We start from the raw sequence: 12500 nt of genomic DNA, 5'->3' as shown, positions 1-12500 counted from the left end.
CTATGGCGCTGTATGTTCTGTTCTGACTGTGTTCTGTGAACAGGACGTTCCGCTGCACACTGAGCAGCATCCCTCAGACCCAGGCCCTGCTCAACAAGGCCCGGCTGCCCCTGGGCCTGCTGCTGCACCCCTTCAGGGACCTGCAGGTACCAGCCCTCTGCATTCCATACAATCATGAGACAACGCTTTTTCGCCATTGTCAGTGTCAGCCAAGAACATCCGCTGTTTGACAAATCTACACATCTGTTTTTTGATCGTTGGGTACGCTCTCATTGGCCCACAGCTCCTTCAATATGGACGTCTGGTCTTAACCAGCTAGCCCGCTGGTTACAAGCAAAAGTTAAACTGAATGTGAATCAGCTGTGAGCTGACACCAGGCTGCTTTTTTTGCATATTTTTTTTGGCCATTAATCTACACACACACACACGGACACACACGGACACACACGGACACACACGGACACACACGGACACACACAGACACACACAGACACACACAGACACACACAGACACACACAGACACACACAGACACACACAGACACACACAGACACACACAGACAGAAAGCGTTGGGTCCAGATCCGCACCGGAAAACAAAGCTCCGTCCCTGACGAGGGCCTCCAGGCTCACACCTGTTGGAAGGAGGAGGCCATTACCACAAACCATAATTTGAAAGTGTAATGAAGTTTATATGCTATCGCTGGTAGTAGATATGAGAGTGCGTCCGTACACGCTCAATTACGTGCTTGACTAAAGGAGTCAAGAAGTGCGGATGGAGCACACATGGGTGAGGCTGAGAAGTAAGACCCTATGTATCCCGTTTCTTGTATATCCCGATACTATTCCCTCATTACGATACATATCCCGATACATTTTTGAAAAATGGGGCTTAAAAATTTACCGAATGGGTAATTCTTTACTCTGGATAAACCGGATGAAATGTCATGTTTATCCTCAAAGCACTTATTTATAAATCCATCCGTCCATCTTCCGCTTTATCCGGGGCCGGGTCGCGGGGGCAGCAGTCTAAGCAGGGACTCCCAGACTTCCTTCTCCCCAGATACTTCTTCCAACTCCTCCGGGGGGATCCCGAGGCGTTCCCAGGCCAGCCGAGAGAGACAGTCTCTCCAGTGTGTCCTGGGTCTTCCCCTGGGCCTCTTCCCGGTGGGACATGCCTGAAACACCTCCCCAGGGAGACGCCCAGGAGGCATCCGGAACAGATGCCCGAGCCACCTCAGCTGGCTCTTCGCAACGTGGAGGAGCAGCGGCTCTACTCCGAGCTCCCCCCGTGTGACCGAGCTCCTCACCTTATCTCTAAGGGAGCGCACAGCCACCCGTCGGAGGAAACTCATTTCGACCGCTTGTATCCGCAATCTTGTCCTTTCGGTCATTACCCAAAGCTCATGACCATAGGTGAGGGCAGGAACGTAGACCGTCCGGTAAATTGAGAGCTTTGCCTTTCGACTCAGCTCCTTCTTCACCACAACAGTCCGGTGCAGCGACTGCATCACTGCAGCCGCTGCACCGATCCAACTGTCAATCTCGCGCTCCATCCTTCCCTCACTCGTGAACAAGACCCCAAAATACTTGAACTCCTCCACTTGGGGAAAGGACACCCCACCCACCCAGAGAGGGCAAGCCACCTTTTTCCGGTTGAAAAATCCATTATAAATCCATTCTGGTCTAATAACTTCATACATCCATCCAACTGATCCAAATAGAAATATATGGAACACATTCTAGTAAAGTATTGCATGTTTCATGGTCTGAACATGCTGCAAGCAGCATCTTCTGCACAGATCAGCTTCTGATCAGATCCACAGCTCCTTCTCACCTCAACCCAGAGGAGCTTCTGATCAGGTCCACAGCTCATTCTCACCTCGACCCAGAGGAGCTTCTGATCAGGTCCACAGCTCCTTCTCACCTCGACCCAGAGGAGCTTCTGATCAGGTCCACAGCTCCTTCTCACCTCGACCCAGAGGAGCTTCTGATCAGGTCCACAGCTCCTTCTCACCTCGGCCCAGAGGGGCTTCTGATCAGGTCCACAGCTCCTTCTCACATCGGCCCAGAGGGGCTTCTGATCAGGTCCACAGCTCCTTCTCACCTCGGCCCAGAGGGGCTTCTGATCAGGTCCACAGCTCCTTCTCACATCGGCCCAGAGGGGCTTCTGATCAGATCCACAGCTCCTTCTCACCTCGACCCAGAGGGGCTTCTGATCAGATCCACAGCTCCTTCTCACCTCGACCCAGAGGGGCTTCTGATCAGGTCCACAGCTCCTTCTCACCTCGACCCAGAGGAGCTTCTGATCAGGTCCACAGCTCCTTCTCGCCTCGGAGTGAGAGGAGCGCAGCACAAACAGTAGATCAAAAGAACTATTCCACCTCGTTTGCACGTCAGTCATTAGCTTGTGTTCGGCAGAGTGAGCAGCTTCTACTTTTCCTGCAGGACAGTAACAGGGCTCTCTTTAGGAGGTCGCTTCTAAATGGCCATGTGGATAATTCATAATAAATGAATGTTGTTTAAAAATATCGATACTGTGTGCTGCCCGGTGGTCGAGTGGTTAAGGCACAGCACACGTATGCCAGGCTCCATATTATATTGTGATCCGCAGTGTCGTGGGTTCGGGTCCCGACTCCGGCTGTTTGCTGCGTGTCCTCCCTTCTCGCTCATCTCCCACTTCACCTTGGCCTCTCCTGTCTAGTAAAGCCTACGGGCCACAAAAATCTTAAAAAATAAAATAAAAAATCGAACACAACCCCACTGAGAAGCATCTTTCAAATTGTACAGATACAGGTCCGAGGTAGTGGCATTGCAGAAAGAGATCAACAATATGAAAAGTAAGATCTGGGACTACCAAAAGGAGAAGAAGCTGAAAATACTGAAACCTTTCTTGAGAAGGTCATTCCTGAGCTCATCTTGGGCTCAGGAGTTGCTGTCCCCCCGTCACAAAAGAAAGAGCAAATCGCCTTGGCCCAAAAAGTCCAGCAGCTGATAAACTACGAGGCCTTATTATCATTTTTCTTAACTATCGTGTGAAAGAGCGCGTCATGAAGGCAGCAAAAGTTAAATGAGACCTCCACAGCAAAGGCAAGCATGTCTTCTTCACCCCGGATATTCCATACGAGGTTCGCCAACAACGAGAAAAGTTCTACCACATCTGTGAGGCGCTCAGGAAGAGAAAACTGCGACATGGGACTCTTCTTGTGACTTTTGAAGGTTAATAGCGCAGGAGGGGCAGAGGTGCTCCTCAGGAAAATGCAAAACAGAGAACTGAACAGCGACAAGAGATGGAGCCACCAGCGTGGGGCTTGTGAGTTCAGACTGTGGTCACATTGTTGCTACATTTCTGTTGATTTGAAGAGACTGATGATAGTGGTGTGACATGTTTGTATTTGACATCAGACTTTATGCTCCATGTTGGCTGTCTGCTTTTGTACATTGTTTCTTTGTCTTCTCGTATTCACTCTTTTGAGAGAGTGGAGAGTGGATTTGTGAGAAAACTGAAAATTACATGTAGAGGGCAGCGGGTGGACAAGGGATGCGGTGTGTCCAGTTTTTGAGGGGTTTGAAGCCATGAGCGGCGGGGAGTTTCCGGGGCCCCTTCATTAGGATTGGTCTTCCCCCAACTTCTCGATCATGTTAGTGATCGGGTTTTGGGTTTGGTGCCCTTTTCTTTTTCTTTTTTTTTTGTTTAGCATGAACCCCTTTTGTTTTCTCTGTTATTCTTCTCTTTTATGCGTTTGTGGTTCCTGTGTTTGTATGTTTGTGTGAGATGGAGCCAATCCAAAATTATTGATGGCAAAATCAATACAATTAACCCAACGGCAAAAAAAATAAATGGGAAAGAGTAAGGTATTTGTGTTTAGTCTGAAGAGTGGGAGAATGTGTCAATCCAAGTGGGTCACATGTTTGGAGGGAGTTGTGTTGGAAAAGTGTGACTCTTTTTGTGTTTTTGTAAACGCCATGTCTAAGTAGCTGTTGGAGCTCTGGTCATGTTCTGTTTTGTATTTGTTTATTTTGAAAAACTTGAAAAAATAAAGTAAAAAATTCAAGTACAATCTCATGTACATGCATTTTTATGGGCCACACCGCAAACCACGGTGAGAAATTGTTTATCTGCAACTGCCCTATCGGGGGCCAAACAATATGGCGTCCCTCTGTCCACTCCTTCTACAGTCTATAACAATTTAAAAGTCAGAACCTCCAGAATTTAGTTCCTGAATATTTTAAAATCCATACAATGATGGCAGTAAATATCGGGTTAACATTTTGAATGGAGGCGGTCTTGGTCAAAGCTCAGGAGTTTCAGTGTTTTAGCTGCAGAGCCTCCACAGTCGCTCTAGGCTTTAGTGGTAACAATCAGCCACAGTCTGCCACAGTCTGCCACAGTTTGCTTCAGTCTGCCTCAGTCTGCCACAGTCTGCCTCAGTCTGCCTCAGTCTGCTTCAGTCTGCTTCAGTCTGCCTCAGTCTGCCTCAGTCTGCCTCAGTCTGCCACAGTCTGCCTCAGTCTGCCTCAGTCTGCTTCAGTCTGCTTCAGTCTGCCTCAGTCTGCCTCAGTCTGCCTCAGTCTGCCACAGTCTGCCACAGTCTGCCACAGTCTGCCACAGTCTGCCTCAGTCTGCCTCAGTCTGCCTCAGTCTGCTACAGTCTGCCACAGTCTGCCACAGTGCTACAGTCTGCTACAGTCTGCTACAGTCTGCCACAGTCTGCTACAGTCTGCTACAGTGCTACAGTCTGCCACAGTCTGCCACAGTCTGCCTCAGTCTGCCACAGTCTGCCACAGTCTGCCACAGTCTGCCTCAGTCTGCCTCAGTCGGCCTCAGTCGGCCTCAGTCGGCCTCAGTCTGCCTCAGTCTGCCTCAGTCTGCTACAGTCTGCCACAGTCTGCCACAGTGCTACAGTCTGCTACAGTCTGCTACAGTCTGCCACAGTCTGCTACAGTCTGCTACAGTGCCACAGTCTGCCACAGTCTGCCACAGTCTGCCACAGTCTGCCACAGTCGGCCTCAGTCGGCCTCAGTCTGCCACAGTCTGCCACAGTCAGCCTCAGTCTGCCACAGTCTGCCACAGTCTGCCACAGTCTGCCTCAGTCTGCCTCAGTCGGCCTCAGTCTGCCTCAGTCTGCCACAGTCTGCCACAGTCTGCCTCAGTCTGCTACACTCTGCCACAGTCTGCCTCAGTCTGCTACAGTCTGCCACAGTCTGCTACAGTCTGCCTCAGTCTGCCTCAGTCTGCTACAGTCTGCCTCAGTCTGCCTCAGTCTGCCTCAGTCTGCTACAGTCTGCCTCAGTTTGCCACAGTCTGCCTCCCTTCGAAACTGACAGGAAAATGAGCTGCTGTCCACGTGCAGTTATATTACAACGTTTCAAATTCAATAATGACCCAAAAGCAGACTATATATCATCATATGACCTAGCGCTAGTATGAGTGCTGTTTGTGTTCTCTCTGCAGCAGTTACCCGTCATTACGTCCAACACCATCGTGCGCTGCCGCTCGTGCCGCACCTACATTAACCCTTTCGTCACCTTCCTTGACCAGCGGAGGTGGAAGTGTAACCTGTGCTACCGGATCAACGATGGTACGGACCTTTCAGCTCCTCCTGATCTAGTGAAAGCTTCTGCATCTCCTGACCGTGTGTGGATGTTCCTCTGTTTGTTCTGCTCAGTTCCCGATGAGTTCATGTACAACCCGGTCAGCAGGTCCTACGGGGAGCCCCACAGGAGGCCTGAAGTCCAGAACGCCACTGTGGAGTTCATCGCCTCCTCGGACTACATGGTAATCTGTGTTCATGGCATCTATGTTGATCTGTACGCTTCTGTCTGTGCTGTTCTGTGTACAGAAGTGAGACTGAAAACTAACTAAGAGTGACTGTCTGGATGTAACATTAGATTTGTATTGATGATGATTGATGTTAATTGGATGGACAAAACATTAAATAATGCCCAAATTAATCAAAGTAAAGGTACACAAATTAGAAAAAATTAAATGTTATCTGAAGTAGCGGTGCAAGAAATACAATTACAGATTGACCAATATTTTATTTTCATGGCTGATGTTGATGGGATTAAGACTCCAGTGAGGTCGTTGGTCGATAGTTTTGGGCCGATTTGTGTGCAAGATTTTAAACATGATGTCACTTTAAAGCATTCCGAGTTGGCACAGGGAGAATACCTTTTGAGTTATGGTAAAGACTAGAATGAACGTGGGTTCTTTTGCTGTGTCAATCGTGGCAGCCATCTTGTAAGTGGAGAAAAACAGGGCAATACAATTCAAAGATGAGAGCAGAGCTTCTTAAAGTGGGGGGCAGTTTATGTGCTCAATACGAGCTACACCCAATGCCAACATGAGGTTAATCTCTAAATACAGAGAGCAGCAGAGGAGTGGGTCAATCTGCCTCTGTGCCCCCTCACACCTCTGCGCCCCCCTCACACACACGTCTGCCTCTGTGCCCCTCACATACCTCTGCCTCTGTGCCCCTCACACACGTCTGCCTCTGTGCCCCTCACACACGTCTGCCTCTGCGCCCCTCACACACGTCTGCCTCTGTGCCCCTCACACACGTCTGCCTCTGTGCCCCTCACACACGTCTGCCTCTGTGCCCCTCACATACCTCTGCCTCTGTGCCCCTCACATACCTCTGCCTCTGTGCCCCTCACACACGTCTGCCTCTGTGCCCCTCACACACGTCTGCCTCTGTGCCCCTCACACACGTCTGCCTCTGTGCCCCTCACATACCTCTGCCTCTGTGCCCCTCACACACGTCTGCCTCTGTGCCCCTCACACACGTCTGCCTCTGTGCCCCTCACACACGTCTGCCTCTGTGCCCCTCACACATGTCTGCCTCTGTGCCCCTCACACACGTCTGCCTCTGTGCCCCTCACACACCTCTGCCTCTGTGCCCCTCACACACGTCTGCCTCTGTGCCCCTCACACACCTCTGTGCCCCTCACACACGTCTGCCTCTGTGCCCCTCACACACGTCTGCCTCTGTGCCCCTCACACACCTCTGCCTCTGTGCCCCTCACACACCTCTGCCTCTGTGCCCCTCACACACGTCTGCCTCTGTGCCCCTCTCTTACCTCTGCCTCTGTGCCCCTCTCTTACCTCTGCCTCTGTGCCCCTCTCTTACCTCTGCCTCTGTGCCCCTCTCACACACTTCTGCCTCTGTGCCCCCTCACACACCTCTGCCTCTGTGCCCCTCCCGCGGATTGGTCTGACCTGCACATGTGTCCCCAGCTCCGCCCCCCTCAGCCAGCAGTCTATCTGTTTGTCCTGGACGTGTCTCATAACGCCGTGGAGGCCGGATACCTCAAGTACTTCTGCGACTGTCTGCTGGAGAACCTTGGCTCGTAAGTACAAACATTCACTCCACAATCCCAGTGTAAATCTGTAGCGCCCGTTTTAGCCTCACGGGGGGTCAGCCGACAGAAACCAAGAACAACACATTCTGTCTACTACTTCTTCGCTCATGTCTTGTGTGACTTTACATTTAATGAGACAGGATGCTACAAAAGTACTATATGATCTATATTATTTATATTATATATTATATATATTATTATATATGAGGAGCTCACCTCTGCAATGACCTCAGACCCAGTACTTTTGTAGCATTTACCAATTTGTTATCTTAACTAGTAATATTTGCTTGCTTGGTTTAGGTTTTGTAGTCTTGTGTCCTGACTCGGCTGTCTTCTGTCCCAGGATACCTGGAGACTCACGCATACGAGTGGGCTTCCTCACGTTTGACAGCACTATCCACTTCTACAACCTGCAGGACGGGCTCTCCCAGCCTCAGATGCTCGTGGTGTCGGATATAGATGGTGAGGGCTTTATGCTTCAGTGTTCTCACAGTAATGACCTCATTGTGCATTCCGAATACCTGTGAATAAGAGACATTCAGGGGTGTCTAATATTTTAGCATTAGCACTCAAACCTTGTAGCTGGAATTGCTAATAAAAGCTTTTGACATACTGTACATATAGTAACAGCTTAGTAGATAAATAAAGATAACAATTGAAGAGAAAATAGAAAATTAAAGGTGAAATGAATCTCTTTACGATCATTTTTCTAACAAGGCTCCCACCTTAGCCGCAACGTGCAGCAGAAGGCTCCCTAAGGGGCCGGTGCAAAGAGATCTGGGTAGCAGTCCACGGCAGGGGCCTTAACGACTGGATCTCCAGACACAGAAACTGGGGGACATGGAACGTTATCTCGCTGGGGGTGAAAGCCTGAGTTTGTGCAGGAGGTTGAGCCGTATCACCTCCGTGCAAAGTTTGGGCTCTGAATCCCATCTCCTTGAGAGGGGCTGGACGCTCACAGGGAGAGACGGTGGGCTGGTGTGGGCTTGCTTACAGCCCCACAGTTCAGCCACCAAGTGTTCACCCCGATGAACGGGAGGGTCGTGTCCCTACGCCTTTGGGTTGGGAACAGGTCTATCAATGTTGTGTTGGCATATTAGTCCGAACAATGGTGCAGAATACCTGGCCTTCTTGGAGTCCCTGGTAGGCGTACTGGACAGTGCAACTCACGTTGAGTCTATGTGGATCATGTTCTCGACCTCCATTGTCAATGCGGCTGCTTGGAGCTGCGGTCATAGGTGCCTGTCATGATGGCAACCCCTGAACCCAGTGGTGGACTCAAGACAAAAGGGAGGAGTCCTCATCAGGCCTCTTTGGCTTGTGGGAATCCTGAGGCAGCTTCTCTGGCAACCTGGGGGCTGGGAGGAGTTTGGGGATGCCATGGAGGACTATTGGTCAGCCTCAAAGAAATTTGGGCAAAAGGAAGTGTTTGGGTTGAGGGAAGTCTAGGCGTCTCTACTTAGGCTGCTGCCAGCGCAACCCAGCACTGGATAAGCAGAAGAAGATGGAAGCATGATGTAAATGATTAAAAAAACATTCTAATTTTGGACACCAGAGGGCACATATTTTGTGCACAGTTCTACATCAGCATGAGGGGCCAGTGTTTGAATTTCCTTTCAAAAAGAAATTCAGGCCCCTCACGGTCCTTCTCAATATTGCACACTGCCTTTACAACGTTGTGTTACTCAGAAATGATTGCTCTCCATTGAACACTCGTAGTATTTACTTTGAAACGTAGCACTGTTTACTATTGCAGCATGGCCTATTAAGTCACAAAATACAAAATATGAATATAATCACAGTCTCACAGTCTGATATGTTGCGGTCTGATTTACCTCCTAGACGTCTTCATCCCTTCACATGACAACCTGATGGTCAGCTTGAAGGAAAGCAAAGAGGTAATTGTGTTTGGTTCAAAATAGAGGTGCAAGACTTTGACTGAAAACGCTAAAGATGTTTCAGTTGCTAGAAGAGATTTGTGTGTTGTTTTACCATATTTCACCAAGGTAATCACACATGCTTATCATTCATTTATTAGTTTGTGTAACTCCTTCTTACAAAGCCATAAGCCATATATATATAACACATAAAGCTTTTGTCACTTGTAGATTTACTCCCAGTGAGAAGAGAAACAACGCTTTTACTGTTACACTGTACAAGAGACTGTTGCACTTCGCTTTTGCCTCTGGGTTTAGAATATTTTTCTTTACAAACCAAACACGCAAAGGCCCAGTAGGTCTCTGACTGGAAAGCCTCTGACTGGTGCTGTGATGTTTGCAGCTGGTGAAGGAGCTGCTCACCTCCCTGCCCTCAATGTTCGCTCACACTAGGGAGACGCAAAGTGCACTGGGGCCCGCTCTTCAGGCCGCCTTCAAGCTCATGAGCCCCACAGGAGGCAGAGTGTCTGTCTTCCAGAGCCAGCTGCCCACGCTCGGGGCCGGCCTGCTGCAGTCCAGAGAGGACCCCAACCAGAGGTCCAGCACCAAGGTCAGTCTAGCACCAGCCTTATTATGGCAGGGCAGGGTGTAGTGGCAGATGTAGATTTCTAAGAACAAGAGGGTCACTGGTTGAATCAGTACATTTCAACACTGCAAACAACAGTAAGCAGTGATGTTTCTGCACTTTTGTGGTTCATTTTACTGTCATTCTGCAAAATTCCTGCTTCGTGGTTTGACTGCAATTTACACATGTTTGCTCATTAAAATTGATTTTGCAGAATATGTCTCCTTTAGGCAAGAGGAAATATGTGGCAGTCAAACCATGAAGAAACCACTTTTTTATAGCGCTCAATGTTAATCTCATAAACAATGTTTCAGTCATAAATATATTTTCATAACATTTTATACATGTTATTGTATGAGTATTAAATCACTCCTGTTGCATCACTCAAAATCACTCCCAAACAGTGACATCATTGCGTAGCCACATTCAGAGACTTTCAAGAAACTTTCCCCCTGAGCACAACAGCCCTCTTTCTCTGTAGTATTTTATCTTTGAAATGTTTTGGAAACGTTAATGTCATTCCTGTTTCCATTTTAAGGAAAAAGTGAAAAATGTTGACACTCATCTGAGGCCGGGAAATCAGATATTTATCCTACTCTGAGGGGGCCCTGCCCACCTCCTGATAATGGGTGTTTTTGGTTTCACCAGAAACTAGCTTTTTTGTTTACTATCAGCCTCCTATTGTAGCCTGGCTTACTTTCCCTCCTCCCTGAGTAACTGATTAGCATCTGAATGCTCTGGGCGTCAACCTGTCCAGGGATTTAAAATTCCATTATAAACGACCGGAAGGTTAATCTTAAACCACCGTTTCTATTTAAGGAAAATGTTTCGTATTTAACAAAAACAAAAAGTTGCATTTATGGCCTTCCAAAAATCCACAAAAGGGATGTCCCACTCAGACCCATTGTGTGCAGTACGGACTCAGTCACAAACAATGTTGTGACCATTGGCTCCATTGGTGGGGAACTCGAAACATCATGTAGAAAATACATAATTTTGTGGACAAAGTGAAACATCTCCAATTGGACCCAGATGACCTCACCACCTACAGGAAAGGACCAAACTGACACCTGAACACATCTGCAAACTAGTAGACATCTGTCTGAACACCACGTACTTTCAATTCCGGGGACAATTTTACAGACAGATTCATGGCTGTGCCATGGGCTCGCCTGTCTCTCCCATAGTGGCCAACCTGTACATGGAGCACTTTGAGAAGAAGGCACTGGCCTCCTTTTCAGGCATTGCCCCAAAGCTTTGGTTCGCTACGTTGATGATACATTTGTAACAATCAAGAAACAAGAGCTGGAAGCCTTCTCAGAGCACAACAATGCTGTGGACCCACATATCAGGTTTCAAGAGAAGACGCTAAGGTGAACCGCTTGGCCTTTCTTGATTGTTCCACGATCAGAGGAGAGGACGGGAAACTCCAAATAGAGGTATATAGGAAACCTACACACACAGACCAGTATCTGCTCTTTGGCTCCAACCACCCACTACAGCACAAGCTGGGTGTGATCCGAACTTTACAACACAGAGCTCAAGAGGTGCCCACCAGCTCAGAGGGCAAGAGGTGCCCACCAGCTCAGAGGGCAAGAGGTGCCCACCAGCTCAGAGGGCAAGAGGTGCCCACCAGCTCAGAGGGCAAGAGGTGCCCACCAGCTCAGAGGGCAAGAGGTGCCCACCAGCTCAGACGGCAAGAGGTGTCCACCAGCTCAGAGGGCAAGAGGTGCCCACCAGCTCAGAGGGCAAGAGGTGCCCACCAGCTCAGAGGGCAAGAGGTGCCCACCAGCTCAGAGGGCAAGAGGTGCCCACCAGCTCAGAGGGCAAGAGGTGCCCACCAGCTCAGAGGGCAAGAGGTGCCCACCAGCTCAGAGGGCAAGAGGTGTCCACCAGCTCAGACGGCAAGAGGAAACAGAACAGAGAAGTAAGGGTGTTTCTATCCCTTATGTATCGGGACTGTTGGAAAAATTGCAGAGAATTTTTAGACAACACAAAATCCTTGTGGGGATCAATACATAAATCCCAGGGAACACTTTAAGACAAAAACTGGTTCACACTAAGGACAAGATGCCGACACAAAAACAGAGCAATGTAGTTTACTCTGTCCAATGCAGTGAAGAAAATTGTAAAGAGTGTTACATAGTGAGACTAAACAGCCACTGCACAAGAGGCTTCATCAGCTCAGAAGAAACTGGAGTTCAGGACTACAGAGTGCCGTGCAGCTTCATCTTGAAGCCACAAACCACTCTATCAAAGACAGTGAGGTGAAGATTCTGAGCAGGACAAAGGATGGTTTGAAAGAGGAATTAAAGAGGTAATCTTTGTTAAAAAAAAAAAGAAAAAACGTCCTTAAATAGAAACGGTGGTTTACGATTCAACCATCCGGTCGTTTATAATGGAATTTCAAATCCCTGGAGAGGTCGACGCCCACAGCATTCAGATGCTAATCAGTTACACAAGGAGGTGAGAGAGTGAGCCAGGGACAATAGGAGGCTTATAGCCAATTAAAGGACTGATGGTAAACAAAGAGGCTAGTTTCTGGTGAAACCAAAAACACCCTTTATCAGGAGGTGGGCAGCGCCTACTGAGAGTAGGATAAATATCTGAGTTCCCGGTCTTGATTCGCAGATTG

The 12500-nt window shown here is 48.7% G+C and overlaps 1 protein-coding gene across 1 annotated transcript in view; it reads left to right on the top strand.

The window, feature by feature from the left end:
- The window catches only part of sec24b (SEC24 homolog B, COPII coat complex component), a 47176-nt gene that overhangs the window by 11127 nt on the left and 23549 nt on the right, over nucleotides 1-12500 (top strand). Inside the window, exons 9-15 of the mRNA XM_072435878.1 lie at nucleotides 44-146; nucleotides 5454-5580; nucleotides 5668-5777; nucleotides 7239-7351; nucleotides 7707-7825; nucleotides 9206-9261; nucleotides 9644-9850. Of these exons, the coding sequence (XP_072291979.1) occupies nucleotides 44-146; nucleotides 5454-5580; nucleotides 5668-5777; nucleotides 7239-7351; nucleotides 7707-7825; nucleotides 9206-9261; nucleotides 9644-9850 (835 nt within the window). The remainder of the gene's footprint in view (nucleotides 1-43; nucleotides 147-5453; nucleotides 5581-5667; nucleotides 5778-7238; nucleotides 7352-7706; nucleotides 7826-9205; nucleotides 9262-9643; nucleotides 9851-12500) is intronic.

This window comes from Eucyclogobius newberryi, unplaced genomic scaffold, assembly GCF_026437365.1.
Source record: "Eucyclogobius newberryi isolate DKJ021-1_F unplaced genomic scaffold, fEucNew1.0.hap1 SCAF_11, whole genome shotgun sequence".
Lineage (NCBI taxonomy): Eukaryota > Metazoa > Chordata > Actinopteri > Gobiiformes > Gobiidae > Eucyclogobius > Eucyclogobius newberryi.
This window is presented reverse-complemented; position numbering and strand designations above follow the sequence as displayed.